Source organism: Thalia democratica, chromosome 7 (genome assembly GCF_965202585.1).
Source record: "Thalia democratica chromosome 7, ktThaDemo2.hap1.1, whole genome shotgun sequence".
NCBI classification, from domain to species: domain Eukaryota; kingdom Metazoa; phylum Chordata; class Thaliacea; order Salpida; family Salpidae; genus Thalia; species Thalia democratica.
Window position 1 is genome coordinate 45670744 of NC_139171.1, and position 24481 is coordinate 45695224.

Genomic DNA, 24481 nt, shown 5'->3' on the forward strand with positions numbered 1-24481 from the left:
AAGAGTTAAAAGATCAAATTCCCATCTTCTATATTCCAGTGATTTCAAGCCAAATTTAATCATTCTATCATTATATGATGTGTAAGATATGTTGCAACGACTACAAATATGACAAATAATACTACAAATTTTCACAGTACTCTTTCTTTATTAAACTATCATATGTTTCAGTGTGTTACAAGTTAACATACTTTAACGGAGCTTTGTAAGAAATAAATACTGTGAGAAAATAATAGAAGGTAGCGTAAGTGTATATATGTCTTTAATAAAAATATTTTTAACAAACACATATATACACCTACGTTAAAAAATTTAAAAATAATACTGTCAAGAAAGAATAGAAGCTAACGTAGGTGTTTACATGTGTTTACTATAAGCATTTTAACATAGAAAAATTGAAAAAATAAAATACTGTAAGGAAAGAATAGAGGCTAACGTAGGTGTATATATGTGGTGTATATACAATTACGTTAGCTTCTATTTTTTCCTTACATAGTCAATTTTTTTACAGAGCTCAGTTGAAGAGTGTTAATACACAGAAACATATGCTAGTTTAATTAAGAAATAGTACTGTGAAGTTTGTTATTATGTATTTTAGTGAACTTGCTTCGCTAGGATCTCTATCAGCAAACGACTAACTTAAATTTTGAATAGTTTTATATATAACTAAGTTTTGCATAACGCAGCTGAGGAGCTGATTTTTAAAGACTTTAAATAAGTACAAAATAACACTAAAATATTAGAGCTCATGAAACCAAAAACTCAAAACATAAAAAAAATTAAAATTTCATTTTTATTATTTTACCAGAACGGAAATTTACTTTTCAAGTTTATTTATAAAAATCAATTAAATTTGGAAAGAATAAAAATATGCTTACAAAAGTACTTTTAGAAAACAAATAGTCACGATTAATAAAATTTCTTGCATATACATTGTGATTAAACACATTTTTTAAAATAAAATCAGTCAAACATTTACTTAAATTGATTAACAAGAAAAACAAGTTATAAAAACTCAAACTTCAAACAAAACATATAAAAAATATTCAAAGAAACACATTAGAGTATTAGTAAGAAGTATGGATAACAATTTGTAGTAAAAATTAGAAGTTAAATTTTAGTAATTTAATTGTAGTATATCAAAATAAAAGAGTAGTTCTAAAAATAACAAAAATAAATAGACTAGTTAAATATTTTTTTTTAAAGAAAGCAACCTAAGTAAAGGAAAAAAGTTACTGATCATCCTAGAATGATAAAACTAAACATTTTTTAGTATAAATAATAATAATCAATAAAAAATGGTAATAGTAAATTCAAATAATCATTTATCTTTTTTGTATAGATTAAAAACTTAAATATCTTCTTAAAACTTATGAGTTTACATCAAATATATTTTATTTCTGAAATATATTTTAATATTTGTTACACAATAAAATTTCAAACAAAAACTAAACAAATAAATTATTATTCAATTAATGACAGCCTCTATGAATCATGGTGTTCAACATTTAATAAAAAAACAGATTTATTTATTTAGAGTTGTTATATATTAATGATTATCATTGAATCATTTAAACTAAATCATAAACATTAGTTGAAATCGTGAAAGATTTAAAAAAATAGTTTAATTTTAACGTCTTAATGAACATAGAGTGGAAATTATATGAATAATAAATTCTTTTTTATCCACTCACTACAACACAAACTTATTTATACTTATTTTATTAACTGCTAAGTTTAGTTGGGCAGTTTACTTTACAAAACGTTGGTAAAAACTAAATTCAAAAACTATAAAATTGTAATTTTCTTCAAAAAAAAACATAAAAAAAGAAGGATTATTGTAACTTGTGTTTTCTTTTAGATTCCAATCTTTCGAATTCTATAGAAGTTTGGACTCCACAGTATACAAACCAAAGTACGAAAAGGATTTCACTGAAATCTAAAAAAAAACGCCTTAACATTTATAAAATTTTAGTTAACAAATATAAATAAAATAAACTTATCAACCTTACAATAGCGGAAATTAAGAGTTTTTTAAATTTATAATCTAAAGAATAAATATAAGTAAATTAGTCAGGAATAAAAATAACTTTAAACAGCACCTTTTTTAAATAAATTATACACGTTACTAAAAATAGGTATTTCCATAAGTTTGACAACTTTGCATAAACGTAAATTAAAACCTTATAATATACACAACTTACAAATATCTAAAAAATATATTATTTATTACAACCAAGCCTAATACATATGTTTAACTAAAATAAAGATAATTAACAGATTTTAAATATTAATAATGCTTGCTTGCCATCAAAAAAATAACTTAGTTTTACATAAGGTTAAACAACTTTAGGAAACTAGCTATTACATGCGAATTAACTGGCTTTTTTTTTTGTTACAATATTTGCTTGCTAAATTAATTAAAATGATAGCAAAGTAAATATTTCTTACACATTAATGACAAACTCCAAACAAAAATTTAATTATAATATAGATAACACAAAACCTAATAACTGATATAAAACTTTACAGACTAAAAGAAACTCGTCAAAATTGAAGTAGACCTCCCCTATGGTCTTAAATATAAAAAAAAAGTAAAGAAAAATCATAGAAAACCTAACCTGATTTCTGTAACTTCCATATATACAGGTTAGTATACTTTTCTCCTATAACAAAATACAAGTTAGATACAATCAGAATCAAAAACGTAAAAGATGCAGATATTGCAATAACTCGTCTTCTCCATTCAATAGTTATAAATGTAATCTGTAAGTTTAAATTACTTTAAATTTTACTTCAAAATCAAAGTAGTTACTCAATTGTAAGGATTTTTATAGATGTATTTTAAAACGTAATCAGCGAAATAAGTTCATTTTATTTTGCACGTTTACTACAATAAAAAAAAACATAAACTAAATTGCTAATAAAATCTTACATCAATTTTAACTGAGATAAAGTTGGCCATGTAAAACGTTTGTTTAATATATGAACAATGCTAACTAAAAACTACACAACAGTAAAAATACATAGAACAGTAAAGTGAAACACAATTATAAACGTACAAACAATATGATAACAATACTCTATAAATTATAAAACTATAGTAAAAATTTAACTTATTTTTTGTTTTTTGGTAATATAAACAAAGTTGAAATATATGGATTTTAAAAGTTGTATCAGCTTTTTGTTAAAAAGGAATTTTAAAATTATGTCAAATAGTTTTAATATTTCTTTAAATTAAACTAAAACTTATATAGTTATAACAGTAATTTTATATATCAAATCCTTTTAAAACTAATCTGCTGTTGCTACACACAGCTAAAAAAATTTAATACAACTATTATTTTTTTAAAGTTGATAATCTTAGGTTGTAACTTATGTGATAAATAAGCTTTGCTCATTTGTAACATTAAAATATACAGTTATAAAAAAAGTACTTCTATTATATTTAACTACGAACATTTTTGCGCAAAACTTTATGATAATCACTAAAAACTATTTGTCTACATTGTCTTTTGTAATTGTCTTTTAGTTGTTGTAATCAATGCATAATGTTAGATTTTTTCCACAGAATAAACTAATTTAAAAACTATAAAATCAATATTTTTCATTTCATTCTAATATAAAACATATATTTTTTTAATGATATTATAAAGTAAGGTATAGTAAATTAAAACCATTTAAGTTTAGCATTAGTTAATTAACTGACACAGAAGGCTCAAAATTTTAAACTTTTCGTGACAGTATAGAACGTTAAAAAAACAGCAAGCTAAAACTTTAAATATATGAAAATTACACTTGTAAAAAAATAGAAATCTTTTAATTTTATTGAAAACGCTTAAGTGACATCTAAAAAAGAATTAGAAAAACAAACATCATAACTCTGTATCTTTTTACTCCAATACAATTTTTTAGCGAATTTCTCCACCAAAATTCCAAAAACATTAGCTATCAGCCACAAGACATGGTCGTAGTACATTCCGTGCCACAAATAAACGAACACAAACGGAGCTGTGATATTCATACACTGTCTGAGGAAACTATATTTTGTTTCTGAATTTTTAACACTGCCGCCAAGTGGAAGGTAAATGTGCTCGACCAGCCACCGGTGAAGTCCCTTGTCAAAGTATCTGTTGTGAGGTGACTAATTGGCATAACTTTAATACATAAAAAAAACTATTTTTTCAAAATATTTATCTATATGGCTGTCTCTCTTTGAAGCAAAGAAGTCTAGCATAACGTAATTATTCAATCTAGCTTTGTCTCAAAGTAAAGCATTGCCGTTCTGAAACTGTCTCAACACCCATTTTTTGTAACAGGTTTTCAGTTAACTTTGAGAAGTTTTTGATTTAAAATAAATAAAGTTATATAGTTTATTTAACAAATGTATAAAAAAATATATTATTAATTGTAAAACTTAAGTTAAAAGTAGTTTAGGAAATCGAAGAAAACATATTTCAAACTGACTTAGTTAAATCGTGAAAGTGAGCAATCATATTTAAAAAACATAGATTTGAGAATAAGTTAGACTTTACTGTATATAGTTCTGTTATTATCACAAATAAGCCACAGTTTCTAATAGACTAAAATAGCTTGTTTTAGGTGTCTTAACTTTATCTAACTTATTAGGACTTCAATGGGATTTACAAAGATATTAGTTCTAAAGTTTCATTAAATATAAAGCACACAAATAATAATGAAAGGTAAATAACAGTTAATAGTTTTAAGCGTTGTTCGAAAAACTGAGATGTTCTAATTTTAAATAACATATAATGAACTTTACCACACGACCATCAACAAGAGTATCCGAGACAACCTACGACTGGTTTCGTCCTTATTAGGACTCATCGTGCAGGCATAGTCGCGAAAAACCGCTGCTGAAGTTTAGACCAAGCGGGCTTAAGTGCATATGCACTAAAGCGACCGTTTGTGGGTAAAGTCCAAAAGTTTGACGCGTGGCGAAAATCATCTCAATTTTGTTGGTGATTGCCGAAATGAATGTAGGCTAAAACTGATAAAAATGAGCGTAGAGACTAAATCTCACATTAAGCTGACAATGTCTTAGACGTTGGGCTGTGAACGATTTGGCAGCATCAATTTTTCGGACTTTATCCACAAACGGTCGCTTCAGTGCATATGGATTTAACCCCGCTTGGTTTATATCTCAGCAGCGGTTTTTCGCGACTATGTCTGCATGATGTGTCCAAATAAGGACGAAACCGGTCGTAAGTTGTCTCGGATACTGTTGTTGATGGTCGTGTGTTAAAGCTCACTATTTGTTATCGATGGCGAAAAACATCTCAATTTTGTTGATGATTGCCGAATTGGATACTGGCTAATTTTAAATGGATATTTGTTCCGAAAAACATATTAAAACCGTACATTCAATCTCTGAAATGTTTGCCAGTAAAAACTGAATGAAAAATAAAATAACAAATTTTTAACTTGAATAATAAAATTATCTTTAGATTTTAATTCTCAATGAGTATTTTTGTCCTACTGAAGTTCACACAGGTGTAATATTTATTTTTTTATGCATTACCAGATATTAAAAACTTTTTAAAACTAAGCTGTCAATAATGGTATCTGTGAAGAAGTCATTTAAAAATAGACGAGAACTTTTTATTTATACTTAACTTTAAGACTATTTTTACAATATTTTACAAAAATTACTACATATCATAAAAAAGGCTTGTTACTGGACAAAAAAAAGAATTTCTGTTTTTTCCTGTGTTTTTTTATCTTATCCTGTGATTTCGATCGGTTATTTATAAAGTTTTTTCCGATTCTTAATTTAATAGCGACAACAGCAAAATTTAGCATAAAATAAATATTAACCTCCACATTTTAGTAAATTCATGTTTTCCAACAACGCAATGGGGTTTTCCCTCAACAGAAAGTCCATCAAATGAAGCAATTTGTGCGTAATACCCATAAAAAAATACATATTTGTTGCAAAAGTGAAGGTTATGCGCCAATGCTATTGATACTAGAAAAAATAGTAATTAGTTATGATAGTCAGTACTATGAAATACTTAATATTGATATTATATAAATATTATTTTTTACTCAATTTTAATAACTTATATTAAATTCAAACCAAAATCATAATGTAACAAATTTAGAAAAATTTATTAAACTTCAACAGTTTATGCCCAAAGTTTGATTTTTTTTTTTGGAAATATAAATTCTATCTATAAAGTGTAAATTTAATTATATAGCTAGTTGCTAATTAAAGTAAGTGCTAAAATGATGGTTCATTAATAAAATTTGATGTGAACCCTTTACAGTTTAAAAGAAGAAAAAAACTATAACTAATTATGTTTAGTATTGTAAAACTAAAATTAATCTGCAAAGAAAAAATAACTTAATTATTTTTCACCACTATGAGAACAAATTTATTTTTTAATATTGTAAACAGTAAAATATCTTAGTTATCTTTTTTTATTTTTTTTTGCTAATGATAAATCAGTACTGAAAAATTCAAAAAGTTATATATTTTTTTAGTAGTTTTGTTGCAAAATATATTTATATTTGAAGTAATTTCTTGATAAGTTATTATAAGTTTTTTTCGCTGAATGATAGCTTTTCAGACATAAATAGGTTTATTTTTTCTTTAAGATTGTTTTTAATGTATAAAGAGTTGTTATTCAGCGAAATGACATTATGAAAATATAGAAAAAAAGTAAGTTGTATCTCCTTGCATGTTCGAGAACCAATAACTCTGCCTCATTTGCTTTTATCCAAAGTAAAATTATATTTTTAACAAAATAAATACTTAGATAAAAACTATACATTTTTAAGCCTAGCTTTTCGAATCAAGTGTTTTAAAATCCACTAATATTTACTGTTTGTTAAACATTTATTCTTAGTAATTTATACATAATAAAAAAATTTTAATTACATACTAGCTAACTTCTACTTATAATTTTAAAATTAACTCACTCATTGAAAAAAGAGACAGTGATTTTAATAATGGTGCGTTGTGATGAATGCTGAAAAAATATAAATAGTGTAAATATATTGTTATTATGAAAAACCAAATCAAGTATCTTGAAACTTGTAAAATGTGAACGCCTAATCTTTTTAAATTCCATGAATGAATTTTTCCATATTTCTGTAAAAAAAAATCATGCTGTTTATAAAAAATTAGTAAAAGTTGAAAAAATAATCAAATCAAAAAAATTCAGTGAAAATTAATTTGAAATTTCAGTTACCTTATTAACAATTTAAAGTACTAACTGTATGTAGTTAGTTTTACACACAAAAATTTGTATTAAACATTTAGTTTAAAATTGAAATTCATAATTAAAACTAAAAAGTTAAATAACAGAAACTAGTATTAAATTTATCTTAGAAAATAGCTTACTTGATGTTTAAATTGGGAGTAAGTGAATATAGGTCCATTGTAATACAACGGAAAGTAAAATTGATATTCAAAAAAGTCAACTAAGTGTAAAATGATATTTTTCAAAGTGTTCTTATCTTTTTCCTGGCACAACACTAAGCAATAAGATACCGTTCTTAATGTTCCCATGCCAAAGAGTACAATATAAAATGAAGTTAGTTCATATGTAGGAAATAAGTATTCCTAAAAACAAATTGTAAATTTAAGACTTTATAAAATCGTAAGAAAGTTTTAAAACAAAGTACTATCAAGGTTTGTAAAAGGTAGAAGTCAATATGTTTATTTTTGCTCATAAACTTTTTTACTGCTTAAACATGTTTAAAAAAAAACTAAATGTATTAACATAATTATCAAGTAATGTTCAAAGTCAATAAAAATAATTAAAACCAAATTGTATGCAAAAAAAAATGTTTTATAATAAGTCTTTAGCAATATTCTTTTATACTTAATATTTTTTCTTTAACTAGTTTTAAGATCTTTTAAAATATAGTGTCAATTTTATTAAACTCCTAATTATAAAAATGACTTTTTTGTTCTCTTTATTTTACTATAAAATTTCATTACAAATAACAATAACTCTAATAATAAGTTATCAAAATATGGAAAGCTTTGGAAAAGTTTAACATTTCTACATTGAAAATAGTATGAAATAGAATGTACATTTAATGTTTACAAAAAAGCTAAAGATAAACAAACTAACTTCTTTAGGTTCATACTACAAATATTTTATCAATCAAAGTAGTTTAAGGATTATTTTGACCCATTGTAATATACTAGAAAAAAATAATCGTCGTACACACTTATTCTTTTTTAAACATCAGTTACTTTGAAAAGTTTTACATTTATACCACTTATATTAATGTTTTAACATAGTTTAAAAAAAAAACATACAAACAAACTGGATTCGAAGAAAAATGTTCCTGAAAAAATAAAAGTGATATAGACAGCCCAAACAATTGAAACTCTTCGAAATACTATAGAGATTGCAAAAAGTACAAGCATGTCAACAAGTACGACTGAAAAACCAGGTCCTAATAAGTAAAACGTCCACATAATTGTGAAAAACGAAGACACGATAAAGCGGTACTAAAAATGATTTTGTTAAGTAATTTTGCATTTGCTAGTGTTCAAAAGTTAATAACATTATCTTAATTAATGTTCACTTAAATATTATATATAAAATGAATTAAACAAAAAACTGTTCTATGAGAAACAATAAGAAACTGCAAGTTAGTATTATTTATAAATTATTTGGATCTTTACAAACTTATAAAAAATACAAAAATAATTTATAGTTTCAGTAAATTTTAAAAATGCAATACATTTATTACCATGGGCAGCTAGGGATAACTCTAAAGAAGAACGAAATAACTTTAACCAATCAAATGTTAATGATTTTAGTGTGAAAATATGTAATTATGTTAAATGAGAAAAAGTATTTAAATAAGTGAATTCAAGCTAGATTGTTTAAGGTACTGCTATAAAGCTAGTTTATAGTTGCTCTAAACCCAATATGGTATCATTATTCGTTGCCACGACTACAACTAATAGTTTACTACTTTTATGTATTATTTTAATTTAAAAGGCTTAAAAATAAAAAAGTTTCAGTTTATTCAATATTTTTTTGTTTTTTGTTTATTATTTTCCACATAAGTTTGTTGAAACTATAAACAACTCAAAAATCTCCAATTTTGTGTAATAATTAAAAACTTTAGAGTAGAGGACTTAAAAAATTAAGTCAGAACTTGTTTGTATATTCTAAATGTTTTTAATGATACTTTTGATATATGCAAAAAATTACTCAAAATCATAAATCGCTTAACGAATAATAACAATAGTAGAAACAAGTTTTACAAATTCAATATTGTACACATAATCATAAAAATGTACTCTAATAACTATGTTTTAATATAAGTGTCAATTCAAAGGATTTTGTACAAAAATAAATTTGAAAAAATAAGACATAAACATTTTCATAATAACTAAAAATTATAAAGTAAACCAACTTGAAATAAATATATTTCAGTAATCCTCATAAGAAAATAATACAACGGCATAGGAATAAAAACAGACAATTTTGCCCAATAAACTGCTGAATCCCACTCGTAATCTGCTTCTTCCTGTTAAAACTAGGAGTTAAAACCAACTAAAATTTATTTTATTTTCCAACTAAGATGCTGAATACCTTAAATAAACATTTTTCAAACATTTACTTAAACACTTATAAATTCTAATGAGCCTTGTTTAGGCGATAGTGTTAACTTTACAACATATTATTGAATAAATTTATATTAACTTATACTCTTTTATACATCTTATATTATCAAAAAATTACTTTTAAAAACGTCTTTTACTTCTAATGTTAAACTTTTTTTTAGTTTACCATATAGATAATTTTAATCAAACAAAAACAATTTTTAAAACCTATAGGGGATTCTTGCTTGTTTTTCTTTTAACAAACTGGTCTTACTTTGTAAATACTTATCTCAGCTACCAGATAATTTAAAAGCTTTAAAAATTCATTTAAATTTTTACATATGAGAGTGAAAGTTGGTGAGTTCAAAAATTTCCGCATCAAAATATAAACTGAAAGAATAAAAAAGACCAATTCATAAACATTATAACTTATTCTTAAATTTAAAACTAACTTCCTTGGGTTTTACAGCTTATACTTTACTAATTTGTTTTAAAATATTGTACAAAAACTCTTTAATTTTTAGAATTTATTTTATGGAGTTTTTTTTTTTGATGTTTCATTCCTACTTTATTTTTTCTATATCTAGTGTAGGGGTCAGCAGGCAGTTGGTAATCGCGGGCCAAACTTCAAGTTTCCAAAATCTTCGCGGACCGCAATTTTTAGTTTTATTAACATTTAAATTATCTTTTGGTTTTAGTTTTCGTCACACAAGAGAAATGTTTACTTTTTTTCACTTTAAAAATTTAAATGACTTTTAGTTACACAGAAAATGCCTAATTAAATTTTAAATATTTATTAGAATAAAATTTACATTGACTAATATACTTCAGTCTTAAAAAACTTTGTACTTTCTTAAACACTTAATAAGTTCAAACTAATATTTTTATCATTTTACTTACAAACTAAATCTCTATAAAAAGCGAGCTTGAAAATAGTTGTACGTCACTTTTAAACATTTTTTATATTATGAACAACTATTTCATATTTTTAAAAATATTAACTTTTGAAAATATTTTTTGCGTCTAAAATAATTTGCATTCTTTAAAATATTCAGTAGTTAGTTAACTAAACAAAATTAATACCTATTTGTATTGTAGAAAAGCTAAAACAAACTTTTTAACATAATTAATGCTGGATTACTTGAATAAAATACCTTATTAGTAATATTATATGTTTTGGTTTTAAGAAAACAAATATAGAGATCTCAACTAATGGAGGATAAATAATGAATTTATTCTTTCAATAATTTATTTTGCAATTTAATAGTAATATATTAGTCTTATACATGATTGCCACTTTGAAAGCAAAAATGTCTGAGTTATATCAAACTAGCCTAAATTTATAAAAAGTTGAAAAAACTACAAACTTGCTGTTAATCAAGCTTAAATACCTAGCTAAAATACCATAATTATAAAAAAGTACACAATATGTAAGAAGAAAAGAAAAAAATACATATATTAAACTACACTACAGTCATAAAAACTATTCTGAAAACTAGAAAATTTATTCTAAATGTTTGAAAAAAAAGTTTCACACAAACCTGAATTTATTTTAAAATAACTTAAACAGTTTAACATAGTCTGAGTTTTTCAAACTGTTAAACTAGCCTGTTTGTTTGGCAACCCTGCTTAAAACAAAGTTCACAAAATAAAGAAACAACAAAGTTTATTAACAGTGTATTAAATATATAGAAAAAAATATTATAAGTCAGCTTGAATGGACAATTAAATTTATTAAATATTTTTAACAAAAGTATAAGCATTTATTAAGCCATAAATGAAGCAGAAAAGCTTGTTTTATATTGAGCATTTAAGCAACTTTTATAGGCAATAACATTTTTGCATTTAAAAAGAGTAAAAGTTAAATATAAGACAAGAATTAAACGCTAGTTAGGAGTTATTGCAAGAAACGAAAAAATAAAAAACTAATTGCTTAACTCAGTTTCAACAAAGCACATAATTATCTTCAGTAACTACAGAATGATCAGAAATTTTTTTAAGGCAAATTATAAAGTAGCAAAAGTAAGTACTACAGAGGAGATACCGTTAAGAATTGAAAACTTTTTTAAAGAATTTGTTTTAGCGGTAGTAAAATATTTTTGTTTTTTTCTTCATTGCCAGCAAGAAGTTGTGTTTATGAAATGTATAAAGATTATAAAGCTGCATATAGGAATTTAATCAAACTCTTAAGATGAGAGCACTGATACAACAAACAATGCTAACAAACATCTGAGAATTTTTATTAGAGATGTTTTTATTAGCTTTGACATTTTAGAACAACTTCTAGGTTTCGTTCCAATACTAAGCACAACAATAAGTAGAGACATTTTAAAAGCAAAGATGCAATGCACCTATAAATAGACTTTGAAAGTACAATTTTTTACTTCTATTTTTACTGTAAAACTAAATTAAAAGTAAAAAAATATAGAAATAAATAATATAATCTTAAATAATATATAATAATCTTAAATAATATAGAAATATTTAAAAAATACTGTTAAGTTACATTAAATGGGTTTTTTAATAAAAAATGTTAAATGTATTTATAATTAAAAACATTTTGAGCGTCTGTTTTGTCGTTTAATAAACTAATTATATGGTAGATTTTTCGTCTCAAATCGAAGTTTTATTGTTTTACATGAAAAGTTGTTTAAAACTCCAGATGTTTTCAAAAGTTCTCAAACTCAAGGTTTTTCCAGATTTTTTAAGCATAAATTGTCAAATTCCGAGCTTTTCCGGGATTCAAGTTTTTGACAACAGTGATTTCTCACACTAACATGTACACAAGTAATATAGATAATATTTCAAATCATATCAGCTGCAACACTTAAGATTTAACATTTATAATTCAAACCAACACTATGAATTGAACAATATATATATCTTAAGTTTAACTTGCCACTCTTTACAGCAAAAAATGCCAGCCTGAATGTCCAAAAATTACCCTGATATTTAGTATACAATAAGCAATTCAATCCAAAAACTGAAAAATGACTAAATTGGCCTGAGATTTGAAGTCTTCAAGTAGTCATAGTCTGAGTTTTTGGAAATGTTTAGTTGTTTATTTGCTTGAATTTGAACTATTTTGATTAACAATGTAGAAACTTGTCTACCATCCCCAAATATAGTTTGTAATAAAAAGGTAGTTCCAAATTACAGCAACTATGTATATTATTAGTATGCAACGCATAAAAATTAACTTATTTGCAAAAAAACATTGTTTGAAAAAATAAATTGTATACCTAACAAAAAATATTTAAACTTATGTCATATATATTGTTGTAAATGTATCTATATTTAGATATTACATGTAGAAAAAATAATGTTAGAAAGTTATGCATAAACTAAACTTAGTCTAACTTAAGTATCAAATAAAAATTAGTTTAAAATACGAGCATCTTTGTACATTGTTGTGTATAGGAATCAATTTAAAGTGCAAAGAAAACTTTAAAAAAAATAAAAATGTGTCAAAACCAAAATAAACCTTAATCTTATTATTACGTTATTTTAAATGTCTTTTGTGCACACTCAAATATAACATTTAGTAATAATAAATATGTAAAAGACACCTAGGTATAAAAAACATGTAAAAAATACCTAAACAGTAAAGAAATGATATTTTCTTATAACTTAGTTAATTATTGTGCATTACTTTTGTACAAAGTGGAAAACATTTGCATTTAGTGTATTTACTAAATAGGTATTATGCAACTAACTTACTAAATCTAAGAACTCTTTTTTCAGATAATAAATTGCTGTTGTAAGAAGAAAGTTTTTATGAAACTGAGAAAAAAAACCCTAGTGGAGTGCTTATTATTTTTTTTTTAATTTTAAGTAAAAGAATTAAAGTCTAATTGTTTTAATATATTATTCAGGGATTTAAATCGAAATTTATCAAATTAAACCAAATTACAGAAAAAAAATTAAACTTAAAATATATTTTCGCTCAGCGGGCCACATTTACATGTTTGCGGGCCGCAAAATTTTCTTTTTTAGGCCGCATTCCATTCAAAAACTAAGCGTGCCCTGATCTAGTGTATGATCATTTTAAAACTTTTAATAGAATATTTCACAAAATATTATAAGCCTGTAATTTATAAAATGAAAAAAATTAGATATATTCTTTTTAACATTTAAATGTTTGAGAAAATTTACAATGAAAAAACTTTCGTTTATACATTTGTTTATATACATGACTATAATTAATGAAATTTTATAAATCTCTAAAAAGTGACTTATAGTTCATACTTCTGCTTTCAGGTATTAGCAGATTTTAATTTTTTTAAATATTTAGTTTATTTTAATGGTTCATTATGACTTTCATAATAGTATTAGTCTAGAAATCATAGAGTTAGATTATTTACTTAAGTAAAAGTATTCTTAAACTTAAAAAAATATTTTAGAATTTATTATAGTTTTTTATAGTTATAGACGCCACAAATGTTTTATACACTTATTAAAATATACAAGACTACAAATTAAAGATAGTCACACTTTATTATCAAAAACTACATACTTACATAATACCTTTTTCCCAAAAAGCTAAATATAGGTTTGAACTTGAAGTGTTCTTTCATTAATCCAAAAAACAAAACATCTATAAGATAAAAATTAAACTTGGTTATTTATTTTTGTTACTATAGTTTCAAAAACAGTTTTAGGTTTATTCCTTGGCTATTTTATAATTTCAGTCAGTTTGAAGTTTTTAAAGCTAACACAAACAGCAATTCTTTAAAATAAAAATAATAATAAATTTTAAATTTGCTATTATTTTGTAAATGTTAAATTTATTTTATAACAACATTTAAAAAAAAAATATTTAAATTATTAAGTTTTACAATAAAAGTTCTTATTTTAGTTTGATTAAAAAAAAAATAGTGTAAACTTGATAACTTTTATATTATTTTTATTAGGTTTGTACTTTAAAAAGGTATAAATAGCATCAAAACTGATATTAACCAACTTACTTAAATATTTTACCTTGTTTTTTTGAGAGTTTAAAGACTTTATAAAATCCAAACAGAACAATAAAACACCAGCAAATCTGATATAGTTTTGTTTCAATCAGGGACAGTTTTGCATAATTCATTGAATTTTTTATCTTCTTACATTTATCATCATTTTTTGATTGTGGCTCGCATGAACTCATTTTTGTACAATGTTTAAAATAATTTATGTGACCTATAAGTAATTAACAATTGTATAAAAGATTACAAGAATAACAAAATATGAACTTCAAAGCTATGGTCAATGGACTTATTTATGAAAAAGACTTAAGTCATCCAGCTTTGAATTAATCAGTCTTTGTAAATAGGCTGAACTTTTTGACATGAGTCTGTAACTTATCTAATATTAGAAGACCTGAAATGGTAAGCGGTATCAGAGTGGGATCACTGCCGTTTTATCCTTGCCCGTCAGGTGGCAAGCAGAAATTTTACAACAGACATTTTATAGTGACTATAAAATTAAACCAATTCTTGAACACAATTTGATACAACTGAATTTGTTATTTACAAATTTGGTTTTATTTTTTCATTTGCATCAAGTTTTTCTCTTCAAAGCAAAGAAGTCAGCTTGAGTTTATAGAAAAATTATAAAAAAATTAAAAAATGTTAAACAAGGTAAAATACTTATAAAAATCATCATTATAACAAAATAAACAGTTATCCTAAACAAATTACTTTAATAATTTAGTTTTGAAAAATAAGCCTAATATTGAGAAAAAACAATTATGTTAGCCTGAGCTTAGGAAAATATGAAATAAAAGTCCTGATTCAGCATGAGTTTGAAAATAATCCAAGAAAATTCTAACCAAGCTGAGGTATTTTAAAATGTAAAACTAGTCTTGAATATTTTTAAAAATCATAATATTAATGATGTAATAATATCTTATCATATCATACTTAATATCTTATAAGACTTAATTTAAAAAATATATATTTATGAAGCATGAGATATATCAATAAAATCAAAATTAGAATGAGCTTTGCAAATAAAATCTAAAAATAAGCCTGGGTTTTTTAAATACCTGAAGCTTTTCAAACTAGCCTGAGTTTGCTGTAAGTCATTCGTTTCAACTTTTACAAAATATTTTCTTACTAGAAAATAATATTTCTCTATACTAGACTATAAAAATACAATATTATGTATTTACTAATAATAAAATAATAATAAATACAATTTTTAAAAAAGTGGAATTCAAATGCTGTTACAAAAATTTCTATTAAGTTGCTACAAGAAGTAAAATTGGAGTCCTTTTGATCATATTTCTGAGTATATTGTTTTATTGTCTTTTACTTTTGTGCATTTAAGTATTAATAAAATTAATTGTATATTTTGTATCTCTTTTGAAATTTGTAAAAATCTAAGTTTGAATATTTTATGATACAGGGTTGCCACAGGTTTTTTCAAAAATTTTTCCAGGTTTTCCAAATTTCTTCCAGGATTTTATAAGTACACATTTTTGGGTCTATTTTTAGTTTAAAGTTATGTTGAAGGTAAGAAAATGTATTAAATAGTATAAAAACATTGAAAAGATACTGTAAAGCTACTTAAAGTATGTTTTTTAATAAAAAAAGTTTTTGATGATAACAAACATTTTTTATTTATATGATAGATTTTTTGAGTCAAATCAATATTTTACTACTGAACATGTGAAAATTGTTAAAATTCCAGGTTTTTGTAGTGATTTTGTTCAAAATTCCAGGTTTTTCCAGGTTTTTTGCCTAAATTGTCAAGTTTCAGGTTTTTTCAAGATTCCAGGTAAAGTGTCAACCCTGATGGTATTTATCTTATTTTTATTATATAAGAAACATTTTTGTTGAGATGTTGCACTTTAGTAAAGGCCATAGGGGCGGTAACCAATGTTTTTTACACGTTGATCTTATTTTATAGAGACTTTACTAAGCTTCAAGTTGCTTTTTACCGTTTTAAAAAACTAAAAATAGTTTTTGAGATACAACCGGTCAAAGTTGGGCTGCATAATAGGTTCACTATGGGAAGAGAAAACTAAAACAACAAAAAAAAGACTATTTTAATTAAAATCTATCTCCTCCTACATTTTTCAAGCAACCTTCTTCAAATTTTCACATTCTAATTTTTATACACTAACAAAAAAAATGTTACTTTAGACTTTAAAAAATTGTAAGTAAAATTACCTTTTTATTTTTTTTAAATAACTTTTTTTAATTTTTGTCACAATATTTTTAATTTTTCAAAATATTAAAGTTTATAAATATAAGTAATGTTTTTTTCTTATAATGTAAGGAACATTTCCTGAAAATTTGAAGAAGATTGCTTGAAAAAGGAAGGAGAAGATAGATTTTTAGTATTTTTAAAATTTCTGAGAAAATTGCCCTCAAAAAACTTGCAGTCCATATGTTTGTATCGGAAACTTAAAAAAATAACATATCTCAAAAGTTAAATTATATTTCTAACTCTTTAAAAAGTGGCTTATAGTTTGTACTTAAAGCTTTCATATAAATAGCAAAATTATTTTTGTAAAAAAAGTGTTTGACCCCCCTATGGCCTTAATAAAACTTTGTTATGAGAGAAATCATTAGTCAGATTTGTAATTATTGATCAAGATTTATATTAACAAATTGCTAGCAATAAACTAAATTAGTTTTTTTTTAGAAATTTGTTGTTTTGTAGTTGTTTGTTTATAATTTATACTGCTTAATGATATTTGCTACTCAAATTGTTAACAGCTAATTGTTGAATCACTTTAGTGGCAGTGATATCATACTTGGATTGTTGTTATTGTTGTTTTGTTCAGAACATGGCAACACTTGCTTGGGGATTTCAGCTTCAGGATTTTTTCACACTATGTGGTTTTTAATGTTGAGATTTTTAACCTTGTTAGTGTTTGCCAATTGACGTGTCACCAGGGGTTTTTTTCAATAAAGGGTAAGGATTAGTTTTTATTTTTATTTTGGTGAGTTAAAAATAAAATTTGTGTTTTTTTATAGATTGATTTAGTTTTATTTATGATTTTGAGGTACATTTTTTCTTGATAAATTTAAGGATTTTGAACTTCTTAGTTTATATAAAGAGTTTAGAACTGATAGTTTTAATTTTAATTAGAATTCCTATTTGAAAACTATGAAAAATCATAATGTGAAAAAATATTATTAACCTTACTTAATTTTTGTGCAAAGTAAACTTAAATTAATGCAAGCTACTGTGCACTCCACATGTGAAAACTTCAAGCTAAGCTACTTTATTTAACTTTTGTAAGTCCCCTAAAACAGTATTTTAAGCACATGTCTTATCTCATAAAATAATAGGGGAGTTTTCGTCAGATAAACACATCACAGTGTTTTCAGCGAACGTAATTTTATTAATTCAACTAGAAATTGAACATTTGTCTTTTAAATCATTGTATAAATAATAACTGAGTAAAATACTAGAATTTTTTTAAACTATTTTAGACAAACAAGAATTCAGTTTATTAAAATTAGACATTCAATAACCTTTTTATTTTTCTAAAGACGAACAAGAAAATGTTCTTATTTATACTAAATAAAACATAAATGTACACTTCTTAAATTATTCCAGAACAGAGTTACATTTTTAGTTATACTTTTGTTACACTTTTATCAAATAGATAATAGATTCGAACACGACTCTTATATAAAAAAATATAAGTTGTTTAAACATTTTAAAAGTTTAAAGTATTTATAAATACTAATCTTGTTCTTAGTAGACTAAACATAAATTCAAAACTAAAATGTGCAAACCTAAAAACTGTTTTTGCCAGAAGACAAAAGTTAAAAAAAAACAATTACAATGTAGAGAATTTTGTAGTTTAATTGTCTCCTAAATAATAAGAAACAAATCAGTTAAGTATAAAAAATATTTTAATTAAACAGTGAAATTGAATGAATTATTTAAAAAAAAATCGAAACAAAATTAATAAAAATAACTGTTCTTTTGTGAACTGTTAGCCTTGAAGCGATACTATTATTGAATAAAATATATTATTGTATTGTTTATATATATGGTTTCTAAAATAAGAACATAATTGTTGATATAAATACAATATTATTTCTACCGTCTTTGAAAAAACTAACAAATGCACGATTTTTGTTTCACAAGTACTTTCGTTTTATTTAAAACATTTTTAAGTGAAAAACGGCTTTAAATTTTATTTACGTTTCTATAATAATGAGTATATTTATTTCTTAAATAGTTCATGTTCGTATGATTTTTTTGTACCTGTAAAAATAATTATGTATGGTTGTTCAAGTTATTTTCTCGATGTTTGATGTTTGTTGGCATAGTGTAACTTAAGTGCAGCTAGATCGTTTGTTTTACTTATGTTCATGTTTTTCCGGAATGTAAACTCTAAGCGCAGTAGGCTTCAGGTTAGGTAAAATCCCCTGTTTTTATTGTTTATACAACTTTGATATTGATACCCCACATTACAATTTTTTATTCAAATTGTTTCTATAACAGGGCTTAAAGTTTAAATAAAAATTTACAGTAATATAGTTTATCGAACGACAAAAAAACGCTTGAAGTATTTGGTCCTAAGATCTGGTATGCGATACGAAGAACCATTCGGTTTTTGAGTCGTACACCACGGATGTATTTTAAAATATATCATTATTATTATAAAACTATAATTATTATATGTTATAACAATATGTTAAAGAAATGTACAGCTTTAACCAATCATATTAAATATTAAATTGCACCAGAAAGGCTATATAGCTCAGAAATAAACTGTCAAATGAAATATAAATCAAACTATTTATTCGCAAAGCTTTTATAGATTATTTTATATTAGACAAAAATAATATATATTTCTTAAATTGGTCCAGGACACAGTCAATTGTTTTTACTTTTGTTTTTGTTTTTTCTGATCGACAGTTACAAAAAAATTAAACGATGGTTTAAAAATGTACAAATTTATTGCATACTTTAGTTTAAATCAATTTCGGACAACAGTCCTTCTTTGGTGAAGTATAAACTAACAGAGCTAATACGCATTCATGCAATTAAGTAAATAATAGTGAAAAAAATATATCATGACGTAGTAATACAAAACTGTGTATAAAACCAAATTTTTAGAGCTAGAAGATTTTTTACATTATAATGATATTTTTGTATGTAAAAGTAAATTCAAATGAAATGAATATAAAAACAAACACTTTATCGATGTAAACTTTAAATTAAAAACCATCTTAGTAAGGAACTGTTTTATGTAAGTTATTGTTAATAAATAATTACTGCTATCGGTGAAATAAAACATAAAAAACTTTTCCAAAACAATACTTAAAATAGTTACGAAAACCTATATTAATCAGAAACTGTATCTTACAAACTTCTTATCTTAAAGAAATAGTATTATTCATGAATAAAGATAACTATTTTGAAACAAAACCTAAGTAATAGAGTATTACAAAAATTAAATAGAGAATTAAATTAAATTGTTTTAACAGAAAATTATTTTTCCTAATATATTGTTTTTAAAGTAAACATTTTATCAAATAAACAAACGATTCTGAAACAAAAATTTTTCTTACTAAAACTATCTTATTAAAAATCGGTTGTTGTAAAATCATTGGTTTTATAAGTTTGCTACTATCTATAAATAGGTAGTATTGTTTTATTAATGTTTATACTTGCTTGTAATAAATTAACCCACTTACTCTCTAAATAATCTAAGTTCGTATGATTGCTTGTTGAGTCTGTAAAAGTGATTGAATATACTTCTTCAAAGGTTTTGCTCGATGTTGGATGCTTGATGCATAGTGAAGTTTGAGTGCAGCTCGATCATTTGTCTCGCTGGTGGTCATGTTCTTCCAGTTATGTCTGTGAGAGCACCATTTTTGAGAAAAAGACGTAACTGTCTGTACCACATAGTGCTCACCACAGACATTGAACTTTGCTGTATAAATCCCAAAATTTTTGCAATTCGAATTCGTTTGTAATTTAATTATTTTATCACTTTTTGATTCTATTAAGTTATTCTTTTTAGAACCGAGGGGGAGTAGGCGGAATGGTGAAAAAAACTAACTTAATAGAATCAAAAAGTGATAAAATAGCTAAATTAAAAACGAAATTGAATTGCATATGATTTATGCGGCAAAGTTTAATGTCTGTGATGAGCACCAGGGGCGTCGCGTAGGGTGTTGCACTGCTGCAATTGCACCACCTTAAAAAAAAATTAAGTATCTATAACGTTTTCGTTATTTTTAGAACGAAATCTCTTATAAAACGAGCATTTTGCTCACTACACTGCCGTAAACTCTTAGCTGACTGCCGCAAATGAACTCAAAATAACAAAATTTCTTCAAGAATTCTGCAAAATCAATAACTTGCGGTAAGTAAGATAAGTTGAAAATTCCCTGAATAAGTACAGACTAGAGTATCATTCCACAAGCTATTTTAAACAAAAAATGAAAACAAAGCTAAGCAGAGCAGAGCAGAGGCAACTCGAGTAGATGCAACTCGAGCAGATGCAACTCGAGCAGAGGCAACTCGAGCAGAAGCAACACAAACAGAGGTAATTAGAGCAGAAGCAACTCGAGCAGAGGCAACTCGAGCAGGGACAACTCAATTAGGGGCAAATCGATCACCAGCAAATCGGATTTTTTTTTCTGCACCACCTAGTAAAATTTCACGCGACGCCACTGATGAGCACTATGTGGTACAGACAATTACGTCTTTTTCCCAAAAAAGGTGCTCTCACAGACATATCTGGAAGAACATGACCACCAGCGAGACAAATGATCGAGCTGCACTCAAACTTCACTATGCCAACAAGCATCCAACATCGAGCAAAACCTATGAAGAAGTATATTCAATCACTTTTACAGACTCAACAAGCAACCATACGAACTTAGATTATTTAGAGAGTAAGTGGGTTAATTTATTACAAGCAAATATAAACATTAATAAAACAATACTACCTTTTTATACATAATAGCAAACTTATAAAACCAATAATTTTACAACAACCGATTTTTAATAAGATAGTTTTAGTAAGAAAAATTTTTGTTTCAGAATCGTTTGTTTACTTGATAAAATGTTTACTTTAAAAACAATATAATAGGAAAAATAATTTGTTGTTGAAACAATTTAATTTAATTCTCTATTTAATTTTTGTAATGCTATATTACTTAGGTTTTGTTTCAAAATAGCTATTTTAATTCATGGATAATACTATTTCTTTAAGATAAGAAGTTTGTGAGATACAGTTTCCGATTAATATAGGTTTTCGTAACTATTTTAAGTATTGTTTGGGAAAAGTGTTTTATGTTTTATTTCACCGATAGCAGTAATTATTTATTAACAATTACTTAGATCAAACAGTTCCTTACTAAGATGGTTTTTAATTTAAAGTTTACATCGATAAAGTGTTTGTTTTTATATTCATTTCATTTGGATTTACTTTTACATACAAAAATATCATTATAATGTAAAAAATCTTCTAGCTCTAAAAATTTGGTTTTATACACAGTTTTGTATTACTGCGTCATAATATTTTTTTTTAACTTTTATTTACTTAGTTGCTCTGTTAGTTTGAAGTTCACTGAAGAAGGACTGTTGTCCGAAATCGATTTGAACTCAAGTACGCAATAAACTTAAAGATTTTTAAACCATTGTTTAATTTTTTTGTAAAAAAAAATTGTTATTATAAATGTTACAAACGGCTGTTAAAAACAAAATATAAAAACTTAAAGTTAAAAAACATAGACAAAACTACTAAAAAAACAAAAACTAAATAAATTAAGCATTAATTGTCTACACAAACAAAATAATTTGCTACCATACTAAAAACAAACATTTCACTTAACACTTAAAATAGATTGTAATACTAATTCAAGAAAATCAAAAATTTAAGCTTACAAACATAAATAAAAGTACTAATGTACGTACAATAAAATATATATATATGAAAAATTACAAAAAATGCAGCATTTTACTAAAATGTACTTGTACTATTATACCACTCTATAAACCACTGTATGGTGTTTTAGCTAAATTAATACTTGATTTAAGTTATTTTATCCAAAAATGTTTTCTATAGTCTAGATTCTTAAAACTTGGTTGTTCCAAAAAGCAACTTCATATGCGTCTTTAATGTTAAGGTTCTCCAGATTGTTCTTATGATTGAAATAATAGTGTCGGTATGCTGCACATTTATCTGAGATATCTTCTGGATTAACATTTTGATTTTGATTTATTCCAATTAGCTCTATGGGCGGGAACGGGTCAGAAAAGCACGGGTGACACTTTAGCACGGAGTGACCTCTTGCACAGAACTTTAGCACGGAGTGACACTTTTGCATAGAGTGTCACTTTAGCACGAAGTGACACTTTAGCACGTAATGTCATTTTAGCACAGAATATATTTTGCTTTTTTTTTTTTTCTTTGCTTAAATCACATTAGGTAATGTATTGTTTAAAAATCTAAAAACAAACTATGCAGCATGTAAACTAAAATTTAAGAAGCTTTAAATGAGTTACAAGTTAAAGCTTTACTTAAAACTAAAACAAAAGTAAATTTAAAAACTTCATTAACTTGTTTTACTATTTAATTTTAGATGAAAATATTTTGATACTTTTACTTTAAAGTTTTCGACATAAAACTATTTTAATGAGGCTAATAATAAATATAATCTCTAAGATTATTAAAACTTTTTTAAATGCTTTAACTATTTCTAACAAGACTAAACTTTAAGCATAAGTTTTAAATAAATAGAGAGAAATATAAAGATCAAAAACTTTCTTATTTCATTTTAAGCCCTTAGTAAAAACTTTATTTATAAATTTTTTTAAAGCGATATTTTTAAAAGTATTAGAAATAATTTTCATAATTGTTTGTTTGTTAAGTTAATTATTTAGATAACTAAACGTTTTTTAAATAACCATTTTAAAATATTTAAAATTTTTACGTGCTAAAATGTCACTCCGTGCTAAAGTGACGCCGTGCTAAAGTGTCACTCCGTGGTAAAGTGCCACCCCGTGCTAAAGTGACACTGTGCTTTTCTGACACCTACCACTATGGGCTGTCCACTTGTTATTAAAGCTTTTTTCTTGTCCAACGTAATTACTATCACATCTTGTGCAAACTGCTGCATAAATACCAAAACTTTTAAAGTTCATACTTGGTCTCAGTATTACTGTTTTACCTTGAATGGTTAAAAATTCTTTACTGTTTTTAAATTTGGTTCAAGTTTTATTTTGAAACCAACTTATCGTAATTATCGTCTTTTAAATGTTTAAATAAGTAAAAGAAACAACTTAAGAATTAAGAAAAAATTTATAAGAAGTATTACTTTTCGTTATTTATTTTTAAAGTATTAGTTTCTTAAAGTTTTACAATTTTAAACCAAATATAGTTTGTAGTTATGTTTTACGTAAAAAAATAATAAATAATTTAAAGAAAAAACTAGAGAAATAATAAAAAACATTTAAAAAGTATTATTTTTGTTATTTTATAGTTTTAGTTTAGTGTAGTATTTAAATATTTAATTCCATACACCGTAACTGTGTAAATATTTAAACAGTTTTACATTTATTCTATTAATTTAAGTTATAAATAAGTTAAGCTAAACTTTTTTTGTTTTAGTCTATATGTGTTACATGATGATAAAAATTCGTAAAAATTGTATTTAAGAGACCATATCTTAAAATGTAAACATTGAAAAAAAATAGGTGTGTCGGTTTTATCAATATCTACAAACCATTTTTTTGAAATTTTTTTTGAGATATTAAAAAAATGTAAATTTTATTATATAATACAACTCATTTAACTATATCTCAAAAATATTTAAACTTTTGCGAAATAGAAAAATGGCTTATAGAATATAAATTAGTAAATTACATTTATAGCTGTGGCAATTAAAATAAAAAGAATTT

The 24481-nt window shown here is 24.7% G+C and overlaps 1 protein-coding gene across 2 annotated transcripts; it reads right to left on the reverse strand.

The window, feature by feature from the left end:
- Window positions 1–1544: 1544 nt before the first annotated feature.
- On the reverse strand, window positions 1545–14771 carry LOC145840834 (protein-cysteine N-palmitoyltransferase HHAT-like). Of its 2 annotated transcripts, none has more exons than XM_082948173.1 (10): window positions 14585–14771; window positions 14125–14201; window positions 9415–9528; window positions 8300–8494; window positions 7370–7591; window positions 6946–7117; window positions 5839–5989; window positions 3875–4130; window positions 2622–2766; window positions 1545–1939 (listed from the first exon to the last, which is right to left on the reverse strand). In XM_082948173.1, exons 1-10 carry the CDS (start codon window positions 14751–14753, stop codon window positions 1836–1838), a joined length of 1605 nt encoding a protein of 534 aa, XP_082804299.1. In that variant the 5' UTR covers window positions 14754–14771; the 3' UTR covers window positions 1545–1835. The 2 variants fall into 2 exon arrangements, with proteins under 2 accessions (XP_082804299.1, XP_082804300.1); XM_082948174.1 differs by having other exon boundaries at window positions 14572–14645.
- Window positions 14772–24481: the final 9710 nt, after the last annotated feature.

What these genes read in the sequence shown, in the direction of transcription:
- LOC145840834 (XM_082948173.1), bottom strand. Translation starts at nt 14,753, where the DNA reads ATGAGTTCATGCGAGCCACAATCAAAAAATGATGATAAATGTAAGAAG. An exon ending in TAAACTCTCAAAAAAACAAG is followed by an intron (nt 14,202 to 14,584) that starts GTAAAATATTTA and finishes TTTATCTTATAG; the next exon opens with ATGTTTTGTTTTTTGGATTA. An exon ending in ATGGAAGTTACAGAAATCAG is followed by an intron (nt 1,940 to 2,621) that starts GTTAGGTTTTCT and finishes GTTTTTTTTTAG; the next exon opens with ATTTCAGTGAAATCCTTTTC.